At 47.4% G+C, this 24,275-nt stretch overlaps 9 protein-coding genes across 9 annotated transcripts; 4 read left to right on the forward strand and 5 right to left on the reverse strand.

Annotated features, from left to right (window-relative positions):
* The first annotated feature begins 650 nt into the window (after positions 1-650).
* On the forward strand, positions 651-3,126 carry DEU56DRAFT_859173 (major facilitator superfamily domain-containing protein). Its single transcript, XM_041355303.1, has 16 exons — positions 651-770; positions 823-922; positions 973-1,115; positions 1,170-1,240; positions 1,290-1,400; positions 1,448-1,576; positions 1,626-1,810; positions 1,860-1,897; positions 1,952-1,995; positions 2,052-2,126; positions 2,179-2,232; positions 2,279-2,420; positions 2,473-2,531; positions 2,579-2,625; positions 2,676-2,794; positions 2,860-3,126. Exons 1-16 carry the CDS (start codon positions 690-692, stop codon positions 2,995-2,997), a joined length of 1,536 nt encoding a protein of 511 aa, XP_041207158.1. The 5' UTR covers positions 651-689; the 3' UTR covers positions 2,998-3,126.
* A 2,566-nt stretch (positions 3,127-5,692) lies between these two features.
* On the forward strand, positions 5,693-8,264 carry DEU56DRAFT_981530 (MFS general substrate transporter). The gene is made up of 17 exons (XM_041359843.1): positions 5,693-5,699; positions 5,783-5,904; positions 5,958-6,057; positions 6,108-6,250; positions 6,303-6,373; positions 6,423-6,533; positions 6,580-6,708; positions 6,761-6,945; positions 6,995-7,032; positions 7,087-7,130; positions 7,187-7,261; positions 7,321-7,374; positions 7,422-7,563; positions 7,622-7,680; positions 7,731-7,777; positions 7,828-7,946; positions 8,004-8,264. The coding sequence occupies exons 2-17, from the start codon at positions 5,824-5,826 to the stop codon at positions 8,139-8,141; spliced, it is 1,536 nt and encodes a 511-aa protein (XP_041207159.1). The 5' UTR covers positions 5,693-5,699; positions 5,783-5,823; the 3' UTR covers positions 8,142-8,264.
* A 1,540-nt stretch (positions 8,265-9,804) lies between these two features.
* DEU56DRAFT_738978 (NADP-dependent oxidoreductase domain-containing protein) lies at positions 9,805-11,264 on the reverse strand (the record flags this gene model as incomplete). Its single annotated transcript, XM_041348693.1, has 10 exons — positions 9,805-9,895; positions 9,951-10,081; positions 10,139-10,283; positions 10,339-10,395; positions 10,445-10,542; positions 10,602-10,638; positions 10,695-10,874; positions 10,938-10,981; positions 11,034-11,186; positions 11,238-11,264. 10 exons carry the CDS (start codon positions 11,262-11,264, stop codon positions 9,805-9,807), a joined length of 963 nt encoding a protein of 320 aa, XP_041207160.1.
* Positions 11,265-11,586: 322 nt separating this feature from the next.
* On the reverse strand, positions 11,587-13,159 carry DEU56DRAFT_810808 (uncharacterized protein; the record flags this gene model as incomplete). The annotated part of the gene is made up of 5 exons (XM_041353529.1): positions 12,821-13,159; positions 12,618-12,764; positions 12,154-12,582; positions 11,810-12,101; positions 11,587-11,753 (listed from the first exon to the last, which is right to left on the reverse strand). Exons 1-5 carry the CDS (start codon positions 13,049-13,051, stop codon positions 11,587-11,589), a joined length of 1,266 nt encoding a protein of 421 aa, XP_041207161.1. The 5' UTR covers positions 13,052-13,159.
* Positions 13,160-14,749: 1,590 nt separating this feature from the next.
* Positions 14,750-17,009, forward strand: DEU56DRAFT_810812 (uncharacterized protein). Its single transcript, XM_041353530.1, has one exon. It carries the CDS (start codon positions 14,934-14,936, stop codon positions 16,611-16,613), a length of 1,680 nt encoding a protein of 559 aa, XP_041207162.1. The 5' UTR covers positions 14,750-14,933; the 3' UTR covers positions 16,614-17,009.
* A 190-nt stretch (positions 17,010-17,199) lies between these two features.
* On the reverse strand, positions 17,200-18,160 carry DEU56DRAFT_810814 (uncharacterized protein). Its single transcript, XM_041353531.1, has one exon. The coding sequence runs from the start codon at positions 17,676-17,678 to the stop codon at positions 17,412-17,414; it is 267 nt and encodes an 88-aa protein (XP_041207163.1). The 5' UTR covers positions 17,679-18,160; the 3' UTR covers positions 17,200-17,411.
* Positions 17,552-18,369, forward strand: DEU56DRAFT_418740 (uncharacterized protein). The gene is made up of 3 exons (XM_041346131.1): positions 17,552-17,581; positions 17,635-18,289; positions 18,353-18,369. Exon 2 carries the CDS (start codon positions 17,733-17,735, stop codon positions 18,264-18,266), a length of 534 nt encoding a protein of 177 aa, XP_041207164.1. The 5' UTR covers positions 17,552-17,581; positions 17,635-17,732; the 3' UTR covers positions 18,267-18,289; positions 18,353-18,369.
* DEU56DRAFT_981534 (uncharacterized protein) lies at positions 18,292-19,720 on the reverse strand. The gene is made up of 5 exons (XM_041359844.1): positions 19,177-19,720; positions 18,935-19,117; positions 18,671-18,881; positions 18,491-18,583; positions 18,292-18,395 (listed from the first exon to the last, which is right to left on the reverse strand). The coding sequence occupies exons 1-5, from the start codon at positions 19,709-19,711 to the stop codon at positions 18,326-18,328; spliced, it is 1,092 nt and encodes a 363-aa protein (XP_041207165.1). The 5' UTR covers positions 19,712-19,720; the 3' UTR covers positions 18,292-18,325.
* Positions 19,721-20,838: 1,118 nt separating this feature from the next.
* On the reverse strand, positions 20,839-23,440 carry DEU56DRAFT_418670 (FAD/NAD(P)-binding domain-containing protein). The gene is made up of 12 exons (XM_041346130.1): positions 23,306-23,440; positions 22,825-23,259; positions 22,667-22,775; positions 22,568-22,611; positions 22,499-22,517; positions 22,119-22,449; positions 22,012-22,065; positions 21,653-21,959; positions 21,557-21,603; positions 21,406-21,497; positions 21,163-21,355; positions 20,839-21,107 (listed from the first exon to the last, which is right to left on the reverse strand). Exons 1-12 carry the CDS (start codon positions 23,346-23,348, stop codon positions 21,069-21,071), a joined length of 1,713 nt encoding a protein of 570 aa, XP_041207166.1. The 5' UTR covers positions 23,349-23,440; the 3' UTR covers positions 20,839-21,068.
* Positions 23,441-24,275: the final 835 nt, after the last annotated feature.

Consider the following 24,275-nt stretch of genomic DNA (forward strand, 5'->3'; position numbering starts at 1 on the left):
TTTTCAAGCGTAAGTGATGCCTTTTCCTATCAGAATCTTCCCTTGCAATGACCCCATGACTCCTTTTACTATCTAGCAGCGATTGTGATGCCAACAATGGCTTTGACAAATCGCATATGTTGACAACTGAGCTGACAAATTCCACTATAACGAAATCTCGTTGTCTTCTACTTAGCAGGGTCCATCATATTTTCCCCATTTATCGTGCTACAGAACACGCCAAGCACATAAACCCACTCACCATGTACCGTTCCCTCACCCTTTCCGGTCATCATAACTGAGCCGGGATCCCTCCTCCTTGTGAGATGTCCAGAGGGGGAAATGGATAGCAATAATGCAGGGATTGATGATGTCATGGATGTGTTGTTCTGGTGCTCACCCTTTCCGCAGGGATTCCCCCACTTGTGTCGTTCTCGGTTCCGCTAAACCTACTCCTATTGAGAGTGTCGGCCGAAAGTCTATTCTTGACATCGCCTCCCCGAGACGAAGATGAAAGGTCTCCTGTGACGTTCTTGTTATAGGTGAGAAAGGATGGTGGTATTACTCATGCACATGGTTTAATGGGTGAGCCATCCCGGTCCACTACAGGGGAATACCCTGATACCCGGATTGCTTGTCAATCTTATCAATTCTCCCTGATCAGCGTTTAAAAGCGCATCCAGCTTTTGGTAGCGAAAGATCAAGTTCTGATGATAATGGACGATACCAGTAAACGCATCAGCTCACCCTCATGTATTACTCATGTTCCACAGGAGCAAGAGTCGATACTCGTAAGTCATTGTCACGCTCCATTTCGTATACAAGGAGGTTTACATTGGCCAGGTTAAATTTGACGAAGGGGACACACGCGACCCACAAAACTTTTCTAACGCGCGCAAGTGGGCCATCACGTTAACATGTTGTGCGTTCGCTGGAATCACAGGTGACTTCGATTTTTAGTGTTGATGACATTCTATTTAATATTTGCAACAGCGTCATCAGCGTCATCTTACTCGATCAGTTATGAGTCGATGATGCAAGACTTAAATTGTACTCAACTTCAGGCGACCGTAGGACTGAGCATGTACGTGATAGGTTTCGGGATTGTCCCATTGATTTCCTCGTCATTCAGTGAGGTAAGAACTTAGCTATTTGCTGTCGTTGAACATTGACCGGCATCCACATTTCAGGAAACCGGCAGACGACCCCTTTACATCGTGTCATCCGTATTCTTTATGCTCGCTGAAGTTATGAACGCATTGTAAGTTGTCGTGTAAGCGTTACAACAAATGGGCGCTCATTACTGACAGGGCACCAAACATACAAACCGTGATTGTGGCACGTACTCTACAAGGAGTCTTTGGCTCTACTGGCGCATCATTAGTCGGAGGTAGCATAGCTGATATATGGCAGCCACATGAGTAAGGAAGGATACTTGCGGTAATTCTCTTGTTGACAAATGTTCCAGACGCGGATTGCCGATGTCTCTGTTTGCATTCTCATCGATATTCTCTTTCGGCCTCGGGTCAGTGTTTGGGGGGCTCATTGCTTCTAGTCCACATCTCGGTTGGCGGTGGGTGCAATGGGTGCATGTCATGTGTGTCAAAAAAACTATGTTTTAGTATCTCTTTGAATATTCTTCTCAGGATCTCTGGGGCATATGTTCTTGACGTCATCCTGGTGATGAGCGAAACCCGTTCATCCATTGTTCTTACCCGCATCGCGAAGGACACCAGAAAGATGACCGGTGACCCCAGATATCGATCCAGCGCTGAAATTGACAAACCAAGCTTGGCATCTCTGATTAAGACGTCGTGTACACGACCGTTGTGTACGCAAACCAATCGTCTGCCGAGTTTTTCCTAACCATACAACTCCAGATCTACTCTTGACTGAACCAATTGTGCAGAGCTTCAGTGTCAGTGACCATCGATGTGTACTTTCGATAGCGGTTGACATTATTTAATGGCAGCTTTGGAGTGGCTTCACTTGGGGGGTCGTGTACTGCTTGCTCGAGTAAGTGCTATTGACTCATGGATATAAGTCAGTCGCCAAAATGAATCAAACAAAAGGTCCGCCACCACGGAGTTTCAGTCTGTCTACAACTTCAGCGTCAGCGAGACAGGATTTGTATTCTTGTGTCAGAGGAAAGTCATTTTATTGCATATGTGCACCGTATCTGATCTCTCGTCTGAACAGTGTCGGAGCCATCATCGGGTTGATAGCGAATATGTATCAGGAAAACTTGTACCGGTAAGAGAGTCAGTGCGAGACATTCGTCGTGACTCATGCTATCCAGAAAACACTTTCCGACAAAGGGCCAAGAAGCACGGCTATACATGGCGTGTGTCGCCGCTATTGTCCTGCCCGCTTCAATGTTCATCTACGCATGGACGGCATCGCCTAAGATTCATTGGATAGTACCTCTGATTGCATTGACTGTACGTCGGTTTCTTGACAGTGTTTGAAGTTGGTGATTTCATGAATTTCCAGGCGTTTATGTCCGCTGTCTTCGTAATATTCCAAGTTGCATTTTTATATCTTGCCGACTGGTATGTGTCTCGACATCTGTCCTACAAATGTTTGACGGATAACCTAGCTACGGTCCATATACCTCCTCGGCCCAAGCAGGGCAGAGCTTGGCTCGTGAGTCTGGACTTTATGCTTGTTTCTTCTGCTGAACTAGAGAACAAAAGGAAATTTAATGGCATTGATCTTCCCGCTTTTCACACAGCAGATGTTTGCTGGTATGACATATAAGTGGGGACTGACACTCTGGGCGCTGCTATCCGTGTTGATGGCACCAATTCCATGGGTGGGTAACTTTGCATACATTGTGATTGATGGCGAAGTCTTAGAGGTTCCCACTTTTTCATGCAGGTCCTTATTTTCCATGGTTCCAAGATCCGCTCGCATAGTAAAATCTCTCGCAAAATTCTCGAGGCTGAAGAACAACAATCAGACGGCGACAAAACTGTTGTTTCCAGCCCCACTGAGGAAAGAAGTATGAAAGTGTAACGAAGTTTTGCTTGGAATATAACAACTGTAATGACCCTTTATGTGAACGTCACGACTTCCCCCAATATATGTAGTATATGTATATGCACGCACCTTCCGAAGATAATTGTCAACAGCCTTAAACACGCCAGACATTTGTGTTTTACACTGTGGTCAGTGATGCAGCGTATCGAAATTCGCAAGTTTAAATTTAATCTTTCCCAAAAGTCAATATTGTCATACCCAACACTCCACAATCGATCATAGCTTCGAAATGTTGGCCTAGTCAGAATGCCAATATGACGGACATGACTGTTCACATGTTCTCGGACAATATCGTGTGGTTGCTGATGGTCGGACACCCTTCGTGGGCATGCCATAATTACATTCCGAAGACTCCATGATAGAGTTTTTGAAGGCTGTGAACTACCAAAGCTTGAAGTAGAAGCACAGACCAGCTGATCATTGGTGTCCATATGGAACCAATTGATTTGTGGCCGACAGACAGCTCGGAAAACTTCTTTCCATATATAAAGCACTCACCAACTGGGAAAGAGAGGGTTATCACACGGCGCAGGCCTATGATATAACGAAAATGAGTCACTATCGGAGTCGGGGTCATAGTACTTCCACTAAGTAGTCGACATTGGGTGATTGAATCAATTCTTGGTCCGAGTAAGCAAAACGCGACACAAATCCTAATTTTTAGGTCAGCGCCGAGACGAAATAAGGGAGACAAAGCCGAGATATATCCAGAATCCACGAACTTCGACTTCATCCGGCAAGATAGCTTGAAGTCTTGAAGCTTGAAGATAAGATAAACTCACTCAAGCACATATGGCTCACATGACCTAACGTGTTCTGCATGTCCATATATAGTAATATTTTCACGGCGCTAGTCAACGGGCGCAAACATCCAATACCGTAAGTACGCGGCTCTGCCCCGAATCACTACGGTATGCCAGGTGGTGGTACAACATCTCAAGTTTCTCGCGACCGCAGTCACATCTCTGCAAGTCCTGTCACTAGTACGTGTGGTGTTCTGTGCTGATTTAGATGACGATGACTAACCCTCCAAGCTCACCATAAAATGAGGTGTAAGATTTTCGAGACATGTGGCGTTGCCCTCGCAGACCGCCTCGACCTCTCCAGCCGCGGCTGATGGTCACCTTTATACACTCATGCATAGAACACCGGCATATCCTACAATAAAAAATAAGTTCCTGGCCACTAGCTATGTGCTCTCATGAGTCACGAGTCATGAGGTAAGTGCAGATTTACTTCTTGTGTTCAGTGTGGTGAAGGAAGGCGATAATATCCATCTACTCTAGTCGTGGTGAATGGAACACCATACCTGTGCAGCATTTGTGCTCTAGAACACTGTGATGTAGTTGCGGCGTGGTTTCGCACTTCCTTTCGCGTTGGTCTGTTGAGGTATTTAATTATATTATCCTCCTGCATGGGATGCTCCCATATACTCTTGCGGTATTGGGGTTAGTGGTTTCCTGGATTTCACCATGTTCCTTAGGTAAGTTGTCAATGTTCGCTCCCAGTGCGACAAATTATTATGTATGCGTTACCAGTGAACCTGCAGCTGGTTATTTTTATCTTCTTTTCTTCGAGCGCGCTGTCAACTCCACGGACCGAACAATTGACTGCCCAAACCTTCAAAGTCCCTAATAGTTGTTATCATGCCGTCAGGTATTATTTATCGTCAAAGATAGCTTGCTAATGCCCCTGCGGCGATGTAATTATCTAGGTAACCCTCTAGAACTCTACTATGAGGTCAAGGCCAATAATCGCGACCAACACTTGACGAAGTGGACTTCTCAGGTAATATCTTCTCTACGCCATACATTTCTCCTCTGATAGATCAATGCGCCCTTTGCACAGTGGCTGTCGCGTCTACATAATAGAACTTTGATTATCGGGCCGCTGTTCGTTTTACGTGTACAGTGACATGGATCTGAAGCTTACACGTATGCAGCGGGCCCGAAAACCCCTGAATCGGCTTTTCTCGATTTACATGATTCAATTTTATCTAGCCGCATGTTTTTAAAGCGTAAGCACACTTTCCTTATCAGAAATCTTCCCTTGCAATGAACCCCATGACTCTTTTTCATTACCTAGTAGCAATCGGGATAGGCGACTGATAGCGTTTATAATGACGACCAAGGTGTCAAATTCCAAAATCTGTGCCAGGGTCGATCATAATTACCGCGACTCAATCGGTAGAATCGACAAGAATACTTTTTGTTCTGGGCATCATACTTGCCCCATTCATCGCGCTCCTCCGCACAACCGACAAGGATATAGTAGATCTGCAGGTGCCACTATTCATACGTATGAATGCAACCTGACGGCATCCTGTCCTACCCTTGCTAATCCCCGCTACGCATGAGCATCACCTGGCCAGAATCCCTCCAACTTATAAAACGTCCAGAGGGCAGAAATCTATAGCAAACATGTAAGGATTAACGATGTCATGAATTGTGGTGTCAGGCTCACGCTTTCTAAAGGGACTCCTGCACCACTGTAGTTCTCGGTTACATTGCTCCTATTCCTATTGACTTCAAGTTTGTCGGCCGAAAGTCTATACTCGATCAGAGCCGATCTCGCCTCTCGGAGACGAAGATCAAATACATTCCTGTGACATTCTCATTATAGGCGAGGAAGGATGCTGATATTACTTGGCATAAATCATGGGCTTGATGGTGTAATAGGTGAGGCATCCCGGTCCACAATACGGAAAGACCCTGTTGCCCTGACGTTTTTATTACTCTTATCGATCCTGCCTGGTCGACAGTTAAAAGCCCATTCAACTTTTGATAGAGAGAGCAAGTTCTGATGACAATGGACGACACCAGTAAACGCATCAGCTCGCCCTCGTGTATAACTCATGTTTCACAGAAGCAAGATTTGTTTCTTGTAAGTTATTGTCACAGTTCTTTTCTACATCGATGAGTTTTAACATCGAGCAGATTAAATTTGATGAAGGCGACCCACGCGACCCAAAAAACTTCTCTTATGCACGGAAGTGGGCCATTACGCTGATGTGTTGTGCATTCGCTGGAATCACAGGTGACCTCGATTTTAAGTGTCGGTGCTCTTCTATCTAATATCTTCAACAGGGGCCGCATCATCATCATATTCGATGAGCTATGAGTCGATGATGCAGGACCTAAATTGTACTCGACTTCAGGCGACTTTGGGACTGAGCTTGTACGCAATAGGTTTTGGGATTGTCCCGTTGATTTCTTCCTCGTTCGCCGAGGTAAGAACTGATCAGTTTAATGTAATTGACGATAACCACATCTACATCTCAGGAGTGTGGCAGACGGCCCGTTTACATCATGTCATCTGTTTTATTTATGCTCGCTGAAGTTACGAATGCATTGTGAGTCGTTATGTAATTGTTGCAACAAACAGGCGCTCATCAATGACAGGGCACCAAATATACAAACCGTGGTTGTGTCGCGTGCACTACAAGGAGTATTTGGCTCAACTGGCGCGTCCTTGATCGGAGGTAGCATCGCTGATATATGGCAACCACATGAGTAAGGCAGGATACTTGTGGTAACTTCTTCATTGACAATGTTCCAGACGTGGAATACCGATGTCTCTGTTTGCATTCTCATCGATATTCTCTTTCGGCCTCGGGTCAGCGTTTGGGGGGCTCATTGCTTCCAGTCCAGACCTCGGATGGCGGTGGGTGCAATGGGTGCATGTTATGTGTGTCCACAAAACTACATGTCTTTAGGCTCTTTTTAAATTTTCTTATCAGGTTCACGGGGGCGTTTGCACTCGGCGTCATCTTGGCGATGGATGAAACCCGTCCAACCATTGTTCTTACCCGCATCGCGAAGGACACCAGAAAGATGACCGGTGACCCCAGGTATCGATCCAGCGCTGAAATTGACAAACCAAGCATGGCATCTCTGATTAAGACGTCATGTACACGGCCATTGTGTACGCAAAGCAATCGTTTCCGCAGTTTCTCCTGACCATACAACCCTAGATCTACTTTCGACTGAACCTATTGTGCAGAGTTTTAGTGTCAGTGACTATCGTTGCGTGGGATCAATGGCAGCTAATGTTATTTGATGGCAGCTCTGGGTCGGCTTCGTTTGGGGGGTCGTGTACTGCTTGTTCGAGTAAGTGGTATTGGCACCTGGATAGAAGTCCGTCACTGAAGTGTATTGCACGAAAGATCCGTCACCCCGGAGTTCCAATCCGTCTACAACTTCAGCGTGGGCAAGACAGGACTCGTACTCCTGTGTCAAAGGAAAGTCATCCAATCACATATATGCACCACACCTGACATATGATCTTTCATCTTAACAGTGTCGGAGCTATCATAGGTTTTACGGTGAATATGTATCAGGAAACCTTGTACCAGTAAGAAAAATCAGCACATGACATTCATTGTGGCTTATGCGACGCAGAAAACACTTTGCGACAAAAGGCCAAGAAGCACGATTATACATGCCATGCGTCGCTGCTCTTGTCCTGCCCGTTTCAATGTTCATCTACGCGTGGACAGCATCACCTAACATTCCATGGATAGTCCCTCTGATTGGACTGACTGTACGTCGCAGATACGTTTCTCCAAATCGTTCAAGTTCCTGATTAGTCGAATTCGCAGGCTTTCATGTCTGGCACCTTCATAATATACCAAGTTTCATTTTTGTACCTCGCAGACTGGTATGCGTTCCGACTCACCTTTCCTGGAAATATTTGACGGATAAACCTAGCTACGGTCCATATGCCTCCTCGGCCCAAGCAGGGCAGAGCTTAGCTCGTGAGTCTGCACTTTATGCGTATTTCTTCTGCTGAACTGGAGAACAAAAGGAAATTTAATGGGGTTGGTCGTCCCGCTCTTCACACAGCAAATGTTCGCTGGTATGACATATAAGTGGGGACTGACGCTCTGGGCGCTGCTTTCCGTGGTGATGGCACCAACTCCATGGGTGGGTAAAATGGCGTACATGACGATCAATGCTCAGAGGTTTCAATTTTTCATACAGGTCCTTTTCTTCTATGGTTCAAAGATCCGCGCTCGTAGTAAGGTCTCTCGCAAGATTCTTGAGGCTGAAGCACAGATCTCGGATGGCGACACAACTGTTGCTTCCAGTCCTACGGAGGAAAAAAGTATGCAAGTGTAACGAATTCTTGCTCGGCATATCAACACGGCTGTAATGATTCTTCATGTGAACGTCACGACTTAGCTCCTGATAGATAAATGTAGATATATGCACACAGATGACTGTACCATATCTTCAATAGACTTGTTCAATACTTCTACATCATGGTGTATGGCACGTCTCCCGATCTCATCCCAACCTGCTCAGGCCTTGCTCGCTATATCTGGATTGCGAGCCCCTCGGCCGAGTTCGATCTGCTTCTCGAGTCTCGATAATATTAACTGCATGATAATACACAACATGCTGCCAGCTAGTGCAACGATCTGTGATGCAATTAAGCAGAGTCGACTTGAAGAGAAAAACGACAGCCACTGTCAACTCACCCCAGAGAACACGGCGGGTATCCACCAGGTATAGATCGATGTAAGCAGAGCACCGCACGTAGGGGCTCCTAGATAAAGACTTCCTCAGAATGTGGAGGGAGAAACTGCATACATCATGCACCTGCCAATCAAAGTTTTCCAAGAGTCCTGCACAGCGAGGGCACGCAAGGCTGAAACAACACACGAAGAAGTAGTCTAATCTGTGGGTACTCACCACTAATAATAATAAAAGAATCCCATTCTCGCACTATGACTCAGATCAATTGGTCTGTACACTGGCACCGTAATTTTCTGACAGTCACTCACGCAAAGCTCTTTCTCAACACGAACGCCAGACTCAAAGCCGCAGTACTGTACCAGAAACACACGCAAGTTGACTAAGAGCCAGCTTAATCGTGAAAAATTGAACGTTGGCTGGACTCGTAGTACCATGATGATCGGCGCATTTTGAGGCAACTTGAATATGTTGCATAAATTTTCATGACGCATAGCCACCAGCGCCTCGATGTTAATGTGTGTCAAAATCACTCACAACATGTATTATGGAGCCATGCCAGCGTTGTCACGGTGGTATGAGGATAGTTTGCCTTGTCCAGACCCTTAAAGACGAATGACGACAACTCGATTTAGAGGCATGATATGTATACAAACATCTCCTAAATATCGATAACCCCGATGTGATATGGAAGGACGGCATGAAGCGATTAGAAAGAAACGAGGTACGCAGGAAAGCATACAAGGAAGAGTTGAGAGTGATGAGTGCCCCGGGTGTTATGTAATTACCCTGGAGTCCGAAATACTTCGGCGCCCAAATCACGGCACAAACATTGTAGGTATGTGCAAACATCAAATTATATTACACACCAAGACTCCAGTCACCAGTATTCGACAGCTTCTCTCCTGCATCTTGCCGCTTCTGTACTTCTGCCAAGACACCCAAGAATGCATTGGAACGCCATGCAGGGCCGTACATCTGTCCTGCACGATTATCAACAATAGACTACCAAATAAGTCCCACAGCAGAGGGGTCCATGGTATGTTGCTCGGTACTTTGCATCAGTTCACCTTGGATCCGATGGATCATCCTCAACCTCATCATCTGATTCCACCTTCAACCTGTCATGCCGGTAGGGTACTTGTATGGTCATTTTGTTTCTGATAATTACACGCAATCAGCTCGCCTTCGGCCGACGCGATGAATTGTAGAGTACAATATGCATTACAGCTCAAGTAGATGGGAGTTACGCGAATTGCTTCAAGTTCTGCGTGATAGACATAATACAGTTCCAACTGGATAGGACTCAAAACGCGTAGTGCGGTGCAACACCTTTGGCTTGGCCCCATGCATCCTCCAGCAACTTGACGACATCGTCAGAAAGTGGTCCACCCTCGCTAGAAACAATGTGATGTGGTCAGACAATGGTCATCACTATCAAAAGTTACCCACTTTTCCTTCAGATTGTTCTCGAGTTGGTCGACGTTACTGGCACCAATAATGATGCCATCACCAGGCTGCAACTTGCTGTGGTGTTGAAGCCAGCGATAAGCAGCTTCAGAAAGAGGAATTCCCTGCTTGTCCTGATATTCGAGGTCATGAACTAGGCATCACCCACGCAGTGATACTCATAGACTCACAAGCACACCCTTCAATTCTCGCAAAATAGGAATGAGAAGGGAATATTTCGCGCGCAGAAATCCTGCTAGAGGAGATACATTGGGATCCCATCTACCAGTTTGCATGTCCGCTTCTGCGAGAATTTTCCCAGCAAGTAAACCGCTCCTGTAGAAGTTGTCATGAATGGATACCATGAACGATAGGATGGGGAACAACATACGCTAGTGGACTATACGCATAGAACCGTATTCCATAATGCCGGAGGCAGGAGAACAACCTGGCGCTATGTTAAGACAAGTGGAGTGAGCGTCCCATCGTCGACTCACTCTGTTTCAGCTCTTCGTTCGAGTGCATTATAGAGGCCTTGATATACAGTCGGTCTGACCCATCCATTGGTTTCCGCTATGCTAACCATCTCAGCCACCTGATTAGAAAGGAGGCACAATAAGATATGCAATATAATGTCAAAAAATATAGACAGACCTCCCAAGCGTTATAGTTCGAAACCCCAAACTCCTCACTGTCCAGAAATTAAATCATCCGGCAGAGTCAAGCACTCATTACTTAAAGACTCACAAGAGACCTTCGGAGTGCAGTTTGTTGATGGCCCGAAGAGTATCTTCAATCGGGACACTCCTGTCCGGTGCGTGCAGATAGAACGTTTCGATCTTCGTCTTCCCCAGCGCCTTGATAGAAGTTTCTAACGATGCCCGAATTTTGTCCTGCGCAAGATCCCCGGGCGCATTTGGATAGACCCTACACATAACGGCAAATATGAGAGGATAAGCCTCACGAGCGAATTGGAGTGAAAATACGCACTTTGTATCCACTGTACAACCTTTCAGATCGAGTTGGCCGACGAACTGCGATGGTGCTATTGAGCGACGACGAAGGTTTCAGAGAATTCGCTCGTACCTCCTCTGACGTCCCACCGCCGTAAATACGAGATGTATCAATCTGTTTGTGGCCATGGCTGGCGAACACGTCTATGATCTTTTGTGCATCTTCGATGGTGTTGATCCGTGCTCCGATGGACTGTGGACCAGGTACACCGAACTGAGCAGCACCCTAAGTGTAACAAATTAGAAGGCAGTTGACACGTTGAAGATTCATACTGACATAAAGAAGAGGAATTCGTGTCGACATTGTTCTGGAATGAAGAACTTGAGACTTGAGTATTGCAGTTGTTGAGCATGCAGAGACCCTTTTATGCTAAATGAAACGCCGCGCTGACACAATGATTACAATGATTACGAACAATTCCCGAATCCCGGTTCAACGGAGGTGACATCATCAACATCTCCTATTGCTCAGCAAAACCATGTCCTACCCACAATCGATCATCCCTGCAATTGCTAGTCATTCCGGTATCACCTCAGCACATCAGCGGCATCTACATGCAACTGCTCACTGACTCGCTTCTCCATCTTACTCATCTCCTTCGGGCCCTTTTCGTGTCGGAGAAAACCTAAACCAACACCACCGGAGTGTGATCTCTCTTCCATGTTTTCCCCAACGGCCCATGATAGCCCAGTCCGGCCTTTTCAGGCGGCAATCGAGCTCGGGAATCGTCAAAAATGACATGCACAGACGCGAGCGCGAACAAAGATGGTTGTAGATTAACTGTATCTTCAACTTTGTTGGGTATAAAATGTGCAAGTGCGCGCCGCACAGGCGACGAAGGCATTGACAAGAATGCGCGAGGTAAAGGACCTCCATGATGTGCGATATGAAAAGCATAAGGGTGGGCGACATCTCTTTGAAAATAGTTTCGGGAGCCAGTGACGTCAACCCAACGTAGACATCGCTATATGTGATTGGCGGACCAGTATCTGTGACAGTAAACGCCTGCCCACCGAGGTCGGTGTTGGATCCTCCTCTTGCAGTTTCGAGGAGATGTGCTTCATAGCAGAGGTGGGCCAGGGCGCAGTTTTCTACGTATATGAAGGATTGCATGATGTTAGGAACCCAAGTGGGATTGAACTTGCGTGCCAGGTAGGCCACCCCATATCAAATCTCCACCGGGACCAAATACACCATTACCAGGGCGAAGACATCCCGTGCGCAGTGTCTTCTCACCAGATCGAGACCCATTAGCAGCTCTAACCGCTCTCTCTCCAAGGACCTTAGAAGCAGCGTAGTTTGAGAAGAAATAGTCGTGGTGTTTGGGAATGAGGTTACCGTCGTCATTAATTATTTGGACAAAGTACTTGGGCTGCTTCTCCCAAGGCCAGAGCCAAAAGCGAGAACGACGAACAGAGATAGATCCAGATGATGTATACATCAATACCGTGACACCTATAGATCGTGCTGCATTGATTACATTTTGAGTCCCTTCATAATTGACTTTGGAAGAACGAGGAAAAAGCGCAGGATGGCGCTCATAGAAGCGTATATTGGCAGCGGTGTGGAAGACTGTGACCTCTGGCGCTGTCTCTGAAGGGTCGCAGTCTGGCCAAGGCGCCTGAAAGCATCGTCCACAGCCTTCGCATTACAAACGTCTACTTGGAAGAAAGCAACCTGCGCGGCCAGCCCTGTGCGTAGGTCTGAACGAGTCGGACGGCGTATGCCGAGGATTCTGATCTTCTTTGGATCCTCGCCACGTTGCAGAAGTTGGATGATGATCCAGCCGCCCAAGAAACCAGCCTATGCCAGAAACATCAGCAATGAGCATTAAGCGCTGGATGCAATTAGATACTTACACCAACTACAATATACCGACGTCCAGTCTTTGGTGGAAGTACATCCTTTATAATTTTGGGCGAGTTACAAAGCTTTTCAGCAGTTTCACGGACGACATGTGGTGTGAACCGGTTGGGTGCAAACGCAAAGGCTTCCGACGGAAGTTGCGACAATCCTTGGTCGTTGAAGCGAAAATAGAGATATATTATGAGCAGGACGATCCCTACCAACACGCTGAGGAGAGATAACATCGCTCGCGGAGGAACAGGTACGAGGCTTGCTCGGGAACGTCGGGAAGCGCGCCGTCGGGTGCATGTGAGCTACTCAAGTTCGGAAATCGCCTGGTCGTGCGATGTTCGTGTCAGTGAATATACAATGAGTTACGATATCGGGCTCTTGGCAGCTTCCACATACATGCGTCATGCCAGCAAGAAGCATAAAGGTCGCAACTCGAGGAGTGTCAAATTCACTCACAACATATACTGTAGCCATGGACCCATGCAAGCGCTGTGCACGACATCTGTCATGCCAGCTAGAGACTTTGAAGGGGCAGAAGTAGTTTGCAGCGTTGTGGCATGATAATGGCCTAGCCAGACACTTCAAAGACGAATAACGACATTCGTTCTTTTAAAATTTTAAAGGCATATGCATACGTCGTGCCAGCAAGGAACATCATGCAGGTCGAGAGTCAAACTCACCCACACCGTATATTGTAGCCATGGACCCATGCATGCGCAAGTGTTGTGCATGAAATATGTTATGCCGGCTAGAACAGAGTAGAAAAGCTGAGACTCGTCACGGTAGCTCGTACCAAGGACCAAGTTGTCACCACACCACACGCTGCTTGCCCTGGCCAGACCTTAGAGCCAAATGACGACGTCCGAATCGTTCCTTATAAAGATCTAAAGGCATGACATATGTCATGCCAGCGATAGGACTATTCATGGCTGTGGTTGAACGTTGAGAAGTTGTTGAAGTCAACAAGGATGATCATAGTATAAGACGAGCAAGTGCCAACGCCGCAGTTGCTCTCGGAGTCTAATCGGACATAAGCGCCGAGGGCCGAAGTAGGCCGGAGTCTAATGAACCACCATACCAAGTAACTTCAATTTCGAGAAATTTCGAGAGCACAAGGGATGATGAAATTGAAAACTTGGTTCACTGAGCAGATAAATCAGACTGGATGATTGCTGTGACGATGGGATCACACTTGTGTGTCTGGTCTTTTGTTTCTGATAACACGTGTAGCAGCGCACAAGTCATGGGCATCAACAAACAGACAATCGACAACATTCAATAGTACACAACGCTGCAGTGGGAAGGCGAGCTTCACTAGACTGGCTACTTGGAGCAAAGACCAACGACGACGCCATTGACGCGCTCAGTCATCGCGATGCGCACCTTGAGGGATGTGAGATCTCAAGGCATGCAACGCGGTGAAAAGCCAGGGATGTTTATAATCAGGGACAGAAATTTTCAGTAGATGGGAATATAAATGGATGGTATCGGTGATAGAACGTACTTTGCATGAAACAGATCCCGCCTTATGCGCTGGACAGAATATCAAGTTCAAAACAAGAAGTTGGGTTTCGGCGATATGATGATAATCAAATTGGCGATCACGACCAAACTGAACGTACTGTTACTTGTAATAAATGCGGGGACGAAAGAGCGTGTTCGTGTTTGGTGAGAATGGACCCTGTCTCGCACAGTGGTCATTTTGAAAGCGAACTGTCAAGACAGTCAACGTTGAGCCGAAAAATGATGGAAGATGGATGGGAGTTATGAGGGATATCGATCAACCGCTTAATTAATAGCCAGACTGTAAACAATGAGTGTAAACAAGAATAAACAATATTTGAAAGTCAGCGATATTGATATATTCCAAATGAAGAAGTCGTTGTTTGGGTGTTTTTGTGACGAAAAGGATACAAGGACAATGGAGAGAACGACAAAAGGCTGGTTGTACGCGAACCACAATGCCGCATTTCAGCGCCCAGCGCCCAGTATCTTATTGTTGCTCGTCTATTATCAACCTTGAATGGTACTCATCCACTGCTGATATATACTTGACTTGTACTTGGCTTGCTTCTCTTGTCTTACTTGACTGTATCCTTCATCCACACGAACAACATGAACGCACGTGAGTTATACTTTCTGACTTGCATAGTTTTCGCTCGCGCCTCATTGAAGCGCACCTCTCGCACTCGCACCAGAAAGAACTCTATTTCAATACCATCAGACGCTGGCTGTCCTCTATCCCACTCAACCCACACCAGACCTCTTCCCCTCCAAATCATTCCAGAGCTATCAGAAAATGACTTCGAATTCGACTCAACCCCGCTCTCCGTTCCCCAACCGGATGTCCATCTTAGACCTTCTCCGCGCGTCACACTCTCCGCCTTCGCATTCTCCATCGACGATGCATTGCTCATGCTCAATGAAGAGCCTCGTTCACCCGCTCTCTCCGCATCCTCTTCCACCGATGACAGCAACACCAGCGGGGAGATGCCTGCTACCCCAGGTGTATCAGACGACGAAGACATCTGTGAGCTACGTCTCCCAAGTCCCCGCCTGAGGCCCAAACGCATTACCATTCGCCCACTGTGCATAACCAAGACCCGTTCTATTGTCTGCGCAGATGAAGACGATGTCGCAGAGGTCATAGAGAAGGATACCGATGCTCACAGTCTCATTGAGGGACACGAAGAACAGGAAGACGAGTATGACTTCTACACACGCCAGTTCCAGGACTTTATCTCCCTATACTCACCTCTGCCTTCTCCTGCGCCGGTCTCTGCACCACCAACCGCCCGCCCCGACTCTGTCATCCTCTCACCCGAGGTTGCACCCAAGTTACCTGTCGAGGCACCAAAGCCCCGCGGACGCAGTCGGTTCTCAAAAGCCCTCCCACTCCTTCCTCTCCCTACGCCGCCCCCCTCCTCGGCTGTACCACCCGTTCCACAACTTCCAGTCTCAGTGTCGGCGGTCCGCAGGAAACGCGTCATCCCACCCGTGCCCATGTACCCACCTCCCCCACCACCAATCAACAGCCGCCCCCCTCCTCGTATGGCTGTCCCATCTGACATCGAAGAGCTCGACATCTCCTTCGAAGACGAGTCTCCTCGCCCAATCGTCATCGAACAAGTCTGGTTCGACGACGACGAGGAAGAATCCATCTACTCCCAACCATCCTTCGTCCCAGCCCAAGAATCCATCCACCCCATCTCACCCGCAGTCTCCGAAACCCCCATAAATGAGATGTACCTCCCCCGCGCAAGTACCGACTCCGACACCTCCCGTTCCTCTCTCGACTCTTTCTCCTCCTCCTGCCACTCCTCCTCTTCAGAAAGCAGCCCCATCTCCCCCTTCTCATTCCCTCCCACCCCCGCTGAAAAGACTCACCAACTTCGCAGTCGATGGAGCTGCTCTACGATATCATCGTTTGCACCTGAACCTCCACGCACGCTTCTGAGTCCTTTGCGCGGGGTCTTTGGGTCGCGAACCAAGCGTCCGCCTCCGATCATGTCTACGCCTCCTCGCACGAGGGTATCACCCACCAACACACCGACACCGACACCAAACCGTGCTCAGAGTCCGTACAAAATGCCTTTGACGAGGATGGTGTTCCCGGCGACGCCCTCACCTCCTAGCACACCTCAGGCTTCGCCCTCGCGCCATATCCGCCGCCAAAACTCACGCTCGTCGACATCTTCTGCGGCGTGGTCTGAATGCGACAGCTGTGAGTCTGGCGGGAGCGGGAGCGGGTTGAGGAGGAAGCCGATTCCTGTTGAGATGTTTTTGCGGGCTTGAGGTGATGTGATGCGTGGTTCGTTGATTCGAATTTCCTGTTTAATATCTTTGGTGGGTTTCATTGAGGGTTTTTTTGTGGTTTCAATCCCCTGCACTTTTGTTTTTGCTTTGACTTTGCTCTCGTTGACGACGACGATCGTAATTATTGTATCTATTATCATCACTCGCTCATTCACGCATACATATACGCATACTGTAGTCTCTCACTTGCATTCATTCATTTCATCTTGTCTTTCGTTGTTTTTTATCGCACGTCTTTCATTGATCTCTTACACGTATACGTCTTTCGTTGATCCTCTCTGGCATGTTCTTTTACACTACCTGTCCCGCCTGTCTGTCCTCTAGCATAGTCCCACTCTTGTAGCTACTACTTCATATCTGATGCCTTGAAATGATATTCCGAATGTTTTGATGTTTCAATTGATTGATTGTGATTTGATCGTACGAACTGTCTTCAACTCTGAATAGATGTTTGTCCGATGTCTGGTGCGGTGGGGAAACTTCATCGCGGGAAAACGTGACTTGTCACAGTCACAATCTGAAACCGCCCTTTTGTTTCTGAAACTCAGCTCACCAGTCTTGACTTCTCCCCATCATCCCTTCTCTCCGTTCCTTCCTCGATATTCAAAGTATCAAATTGTGAACCTATGAGTCAACCTATGAGTATATTTTCCGTTTACAAATTGAAGGTGTTTGTGGAACATTTACAGCGAGTCCTCGAGATAACCCGAAAGGCCTCTCAGGTTTGCTGGCTATGGGTATTGTTGATGAGTCTATCGTGCGCAGATATACCTATAATCACGATGTGACGGTGATCTGTCCAAAGTAAATCATCTCGCCGGGGATCAATTGATTGATCGATTCAAGATGCTCATGCTGTGACCGGGAAATTTGCTTGGGGGTGACTTTCCGGGTTCCACCGTGTTTATCTAGACCCTGTCGATCGCACGTTGTAGGGCGAGCTATAGGTGTGTCTTTTCTCATTTTGTTTTTGACGTCTTCAGTGTTGATGATTGATGAGGCTTGCCGCACGAGAAAGATCAATGGTGGCCATCTCAGCCCCATGCGCAGCTACGTGTTGAACCTGTTTCTGGAAGAGCACTGTGGCCAGCCAGCGGGATGGGAACGCATCACGAACCTCGGATACGCAGTCTCGTATTGACAAGCAAAGCCAGGAAGCTCTGTCCTGTCTGGTTCGAGTATCGTCTTCCAGGATTTTCCGTCACGCATCTGGCTCTGAACCCCGCTATTGCGCTGAACATCTTCGTTTCGATCCCGCGTCGGCTATGCCTTTTTTTTTCTTTTAAGAAGAAGTTTAGAAGAAAAAAGAAAGGCATGTCCTATGACATTGAGGGATACACGGCTATCTCCCAATCCAAGACGCGGAATAATAACACCCTCCTCAAACTGAGGAAGTCCCGTCAAATCTGGTTTGAGTATGGTCATCCAGGAATCTCCTTCACTCATCTTGCTTTGAACCCCGCTATTCCACTAAACTTCATCTTCATCTTCGTCTCAGCTCTCGAGCCTGCGTCGGCTATGCCTTTTTTTTTTTTTAACGTAAGTGTTAAGAAAAACAAAAGGCGTGTCCTATGTGAGGGATACACCGATATCTGGCCTCTAAATTCAAGGCGTGGACTGGTGACACAATAGCACCCTCAACGTATTGTACATTGGTCCGTCGTCAAATGTTAGTAATCAAAGTTAACAAGCTATTTATTCATGAATCTCATCTCCAGCTTCGCGTGTAAAGTGCCTTCGCAGTCTACATATACGGGATTGCTGCAAAAATTCAGTCAGTTGAATGCGTTAAAGAAGTAGAGATGCAAAATAGACATCCTGTAACACGGATCGGGCTCAGGAACCGAAAGACTTACTCGTACATCACCCAATCGCCCAACTGCCATGTAGTGCTGGTAAATGGAGTGCCAGCTACTTTGCCAAGGTATTTTTGTTTATCCTCAGATGTGCTGCCTCGCCAACAGGGGAACAAAGAATAGGAATCGCAATCCATCAGTACCTTGAGTTCGAATGAGTCGGAGCAAATTGTGACTTACACATTTGGTATATGTGTCTCTTTGAATTTTGAATCCGTGAATCTGAGCTCTTGAGGGAGTGTTTCTTGGCCAAGTTCCCCTTTCTTTCTGTGGTGAGCTTCTATCGAGAATGTAGCTTTTGGACAAGCCGGAAGGCTAGGTGAAGAAAGACCAAACCCGACGATCCATTTCCACTTATCGTCCACACAAAAGTGGAGCCGCCATATACGTCCTGCAGGTCTTCATCTCAGCGTGAGGAGAAACCCGAGAGACTGGACCACACACCGCCTGCAACAAACTCATACTTTAGGTGGTGCGTGATGCGCAGACGTTTCTGGAACATCCTGATGCGGAAAGATGCAACGAACTGTAACTGGTTGTGGTCCAATTTACTGGTGTCCCCTCCATGCACCTGAATCTCATCTAGCGGACAACCCAATTGAGTGTGTCTCAAAAGCTTGTCCTTGGCTGATGAGTGCACATCAAATAAATAGTGTGCTCTCGGGTGAGCATTACCATGAACTGACCATTGATATGTCCCAGACTCAGCTGTGCAAACAACACTTGGTTGTTAGTGGTCATGCACGCGAGGCGCAAGTCGGAGCGGCAATTAGACGAGAATTCAGAGATGAATTCAGCAAACATCGAAAGGACTTCTAGTTTGTCATTCACAATTGCCCAATATAGCGCTGTGTGACCCTCGATATTGGATGTTTGCAGGAAGTCGGAAAACTCTGTGGAGGGAAGAGCTGCAGCGCAGGCATTAACGATTTCGGTGGCAGAGGAAGGGGTGAAATCTGGAGCAGAGACAAGATCACAGATGCAAGATAGGACGGAATCTGGTTTGTCCAAGGTAGGTGTCTCGCAACACATCTTGGGAAACGAGAAAACAGATGGTTTTTTGGATTGGATGGAGTCCGCTGGTAATTCGGACGTAGGAATTGAGTGGTATGACGGAGGTGTGCTGTGATCGGACTTGGTCGCCATTATGAAGGTGCAAGGGATCTTGGTGAAAGGAGAGCGTAAATGTAAACTTGAAGGAGATAGGGGCTTGTTAAACATGACTCAGCATTTGACCAATGCGTGGTGCTTGCGTGTTTCAAGCTACACCCAGACCCAACCGAAACCTCATCACGAAAATGTCGGACTGACAATGTCTCGTATGTCCTTGGTTGTATCGGTGAGGTAATCAAAAGTGATCTACGTACTAGATGGGCTTGAAAGTGGGTGGGCGATTACTTGGTTGAGAGAGATTGAAGGCGTTCCGGGCTTGCTGGCTATGGGTGCGTTGACGAGTCTATCGTGCGCAATTGTATGATCTGATTTATAGGTATATTATGTGCTTGATATCACGATGTGAATGTGGATCTCTTCGGGAATCAAAACCAATAATTGGTTGATTCAAGATGGATACTTATGATGTGAGGGCTACTTTCCGTGTTCCACCGTGTTCATTTAGAACTTGCGAGTTGATCGCCCGTTGTAGGCGGGCTGTAGGTGTGTTTTTGTTTTTATTTCTGACATCAACCACCGATTAGGATTGTAGCACAAGAAGGACCTTGGCTATTCCCGCCCATGCGCATCATATCTGGTTCAAGTAGCATTATCCCGAAATCTCCGTCTCTCCGTAGAAGATAGTCGAAAGTTGAATATGTGGCTAGGCAGCTGTACGTGTTATCTTATTTTTGCCGTCCATCGAGAGACAGATATACAACACGTTAGGCAGCAAGATGTCCCGGGCGCTGCAAACTCTCTACCACGTGCCGGACTCGCCCTAGATGAGGATTCTGGCTGGTTAACGAGCTAAAACTCATTACGACCCTTGGGTATGCAGTCTCGCATCGAAAAGAAAAGTCGAGAACCTCTGTCCTGTGTGGTCATCATGACCCTTGGACGCGCAGTCTCGCATTGACAAGCAAAGCCAGGAAGTCCCGTCAAATCTGGTTCGAGTATCGTCATCACTCATCTTGCTTTGAACCCCGTTATTCCACTGAACTTTGTCTTCATCTTCGTCTCAACTCTGGAGCCTGCGTCGGCTATGCCTTTTTTTTTTAACGTAAGTGTTGGAAAAACAAAAGGCATGTCCTACTTGAGGGATACACCGCTGTTTAGTCTCTGAATTCAATGTTTGGACTGGTGAACAGATTTACACGGCTCGGCGCTGCTATTTTCCTAGTTGATGACGCAGCCCATATATATTCACCTGCGGGCGGCCAGGGTATGAACCTGGCCACAAGGGACGCGATATTCCTTGCAGGGGCTGTCACACAGACACTCTCTGGACAGTAACATGTGCAATATCATACATATTGTCCCAGAGAGAGCTCTGGTTCCGCATGACCGATTTTCTCAATATTGTCCCTCAGTATCTGTGATTCTGATCTGCGGTATATTATGCATAACGGCAACACCCCTTTTGTCATGCTATGCCGAGCTCTCGAGCCAGAATTTGAAGACCCTATATCATCGCATTCATCAAAAGCTATATAGTCCGACAGAGTAATGTAGCCCACCAAGTGTTTGCTGAAGAAACGTGTTACCACAAATGAACCGATAGCGAACCAAAGTCCCGGATGTCCAGAGGGCCGATATGTCTGACCGAGTTCTCCCTCTGAGTCGAATCCCCACACCATGGATGAAAGTTGTTCGGCAATCTTGTCACCAAGAAAAGCTCCGGCGGTCTTCAAGACGGGTTCATTTCCTGTACTGCAACACACGTGAGAAAGACAAATGAGAAATTACGAGTCAGACCATACGCTAGGACGATAACATTTGCTGAGAGCTTGGAGCCATCTTGAAACACGACCCCGTCTTTGTCGAGGTGACTGATGTCTTGGCCTTGCTTTACCTAGTACGCACAGGTCGCAACTGTCACAAAGCCCTCGATAACAGATACGTCATACGGACCTTGACTTTGCCTTCGACGATCAGCTTACCACAACCAACATCAATCACTGTATGTTGTTTGAAATGTCGCCCGTGACGAGAATATATCAAACGTACTCATTCCTGCTCCCAAGCGGTTTGTCGCAAATCCATCCAGCCCAACCTCGCCACTACCAGGCTCAAGTTCCCAAGTTAAGTTGAACCCAGCCTTGCGCAAACCTTCGTGGAGTTCCTCGTCGAGCATCTTCGCGTGTTGAGTCCCACCTAATTTGTTTAACTGCAGGAGAAAGGCCCGAGGCATTGAATTGGAGCGGAAATCCAGGTCCTCGATAGGGTTGCTTTCTGGGAAAGGCACCTTGAAGTAGGTTTTTTCTGCGGTAGTAGAGGATACAACGCATGTGGCGCTTCTTTGGACCATTGTCACCTTTTCTCCCTCATGAAATCACGACTTTCATAAATTCAATCCATACACGCACCTCAGCAGCACCATGCGCGACAAAATCTTGACATATATCTCCACTAGCGTTGCACTGACGGTTTCGTGAGTATACGCGCAAGTATGAAATGGACACGCATGGCCTACCGCACCCACAACGACAACGCGTTTGCCTCGGAACTGCTCTGCATCTTGATGGAAGTCGGAATGATACAACGTTCCTTGGAATTCGTCCATTCCATTCCAGGTAGGAATGCGAGGGGTCCCGCCTCCTGTCGCAAGTACCAGGTGCTTTGGGTGGAGGATAACTTTCTGATCTCCACGCTGTATTTCGACAGTCCATCTTGCGGATGATGAGTCATACATCGGATTCGGGGCGACGATACTCGACAGCCAGATGCATAATTCATGATTAGCGGCGTATGACTCCAGGAAATCAGCGAGTTTCCCCTTAGGAATGTACTTGGGGAAGTTTGTCCTAGCATTATTGAGATATGCGATACCTGTGAACTGCGCAAGGCACATACGGATAGGGACTATAAAGTACTATGTACGAATCAGCCCAGAATCTCTTGTAGAAAGATGATATGACACACTGGAGCTCATATATGCGGGAGTATGCAGCGTAAGGTTCGGGTACCTGGGATTCGCATTTCTCTAAAAATGCAGAAAATATCAGCAGTGTTTGCACATACCGCTGTCGCCAGGTGTCTCCAACGCGCGCGTTTTTCTCGATCACGAGCGCACGGATCCCCAACCGACCCAGACGCGCTGCACAAGTGAGGCCAGATTGTCCACCACCAACTTTTCATGACTCGTCAGGTCGTCAGGATTGATAAGAGAATTAGCATACCGATCAAAACGGTGGGGTCTGCCTCTATAGCACGGAATTTTGCATCAACATACTCCTCCGAACTGAATTTTTGACCCTCATATAGGCCGTATTGATTTGTGGAAGACTCCTCGTATCCGACGAGTTCCTGCATGTTTGTAAAAAGGGTTAAAGCCCTCCAAGTTCCATCGACGTCCCGGGTCAGATAGAAAAAACCTCGCCCGAGTGCAGCTGGGTTCGTGATGCTAAAGGTGAAAGCACCTTGTACTCCTTCAATGCCCTGTGGACCTGGAAATTTGAATGGCGAAGGCGAATTGACGGTGTGGTCGTCTAGCTTGAAATCACGAAGACCGGAATGTTCAAGTCGCGACTTTCCATCAACGACCTCCGAGAGAAATTCGCGTATGTTTTCGGATCCTGATAGTGTCCTGAAATTCCAAGAAATACATAGGAGATCTGGGAGTATTATTAATGCGCCTGAGTTACTTGGACAAGCACTGACCTCTGAACCACCCGTCCGAATGGAAATGGCTCACAAATGACATAGCATCTCCAGTAGACGACGCGACCTATAGTCTTTTGAGCCAGTCAGCGGAGATTGCATAAAGGTCCTCTGAAGCCATATTTGTACACCAATGGACGTGAGTATACTTGCTCGCGTCACCACGTTTGCGACCAACCCCAAAACGCTATGTCACTGTACACTGGCAGAGTCCCCTTGCCAAGAGTATGAGCGCTCAGCGACTTACTTATCAGTGGAAGGTTACCCAGACCCCGACACTTCCTCACGCTCCGGCAGCTTGCGCGATTGACGTCGGATCGTAAGAATTGAATTTGGACAACAAATATGGGGCTTACTCATTCTGCTTAGGTTTCTGCCATCACCCCACAAAAGAAACGATATCCACTATATCGCGAGTCTTCAGTTACCAGCGTCACTGTGTCCGAGTTAATCCCTGAGGTCAGGCTCTTTGTCGATGGATTGGGAGGACAAACACGTTTTTAGTCCCGTGTGCCTTATAGCAGGTCACATGTAAGTTGGAGGACCGATATTCAAATTCAGCTTAGCCATCTCACCATCGGCAATCAGTTCCACAGAGTTTTGCTTGTCTTGATGTTATCTTCATGGAAGTCCGATCAATACTACCAGGTAAGCATCTCACGGCGTTCTGGTCTTGCTTCTGATTTTGTATATAAATTTCTTGCTCAAGGCTTGGGCTCACGTTTGTCCCGAGGGCGGCCGTTGTCTCACATCATTTTCAACGGAAACGCAGGGTGGTTATAACGTTCACCGCTACATGCGGGTTCAATTGGGTGCTACCATGCTTGGTGGTAGTCGCATATGCCTAGTCAGAAGAGGCAGTACCGAATGCTGCTATGATTTGAATTGCGCAAGGTTTACAGAAGCTAGCCCAACGTGTTCAGGGACAGACAATTAAAAGTGAAATTCATCCTACCGACTCCCATGATAG

Source organism: Suillus clintonianus (genome assembly GCF_016758775.1).
Source record: "Suillus clintonianus strain FC179 chromosome Unknown DEU56scaffold_48, whole genome shotgun sequence".
Classification (NCBI taxonomy): domain Eukaryota; kingdom Fungi; phylum Basidiomycota; class Agaricomycetes; order Boletales; family Suillaceae; genus Suillus; species Suillus clintonianus.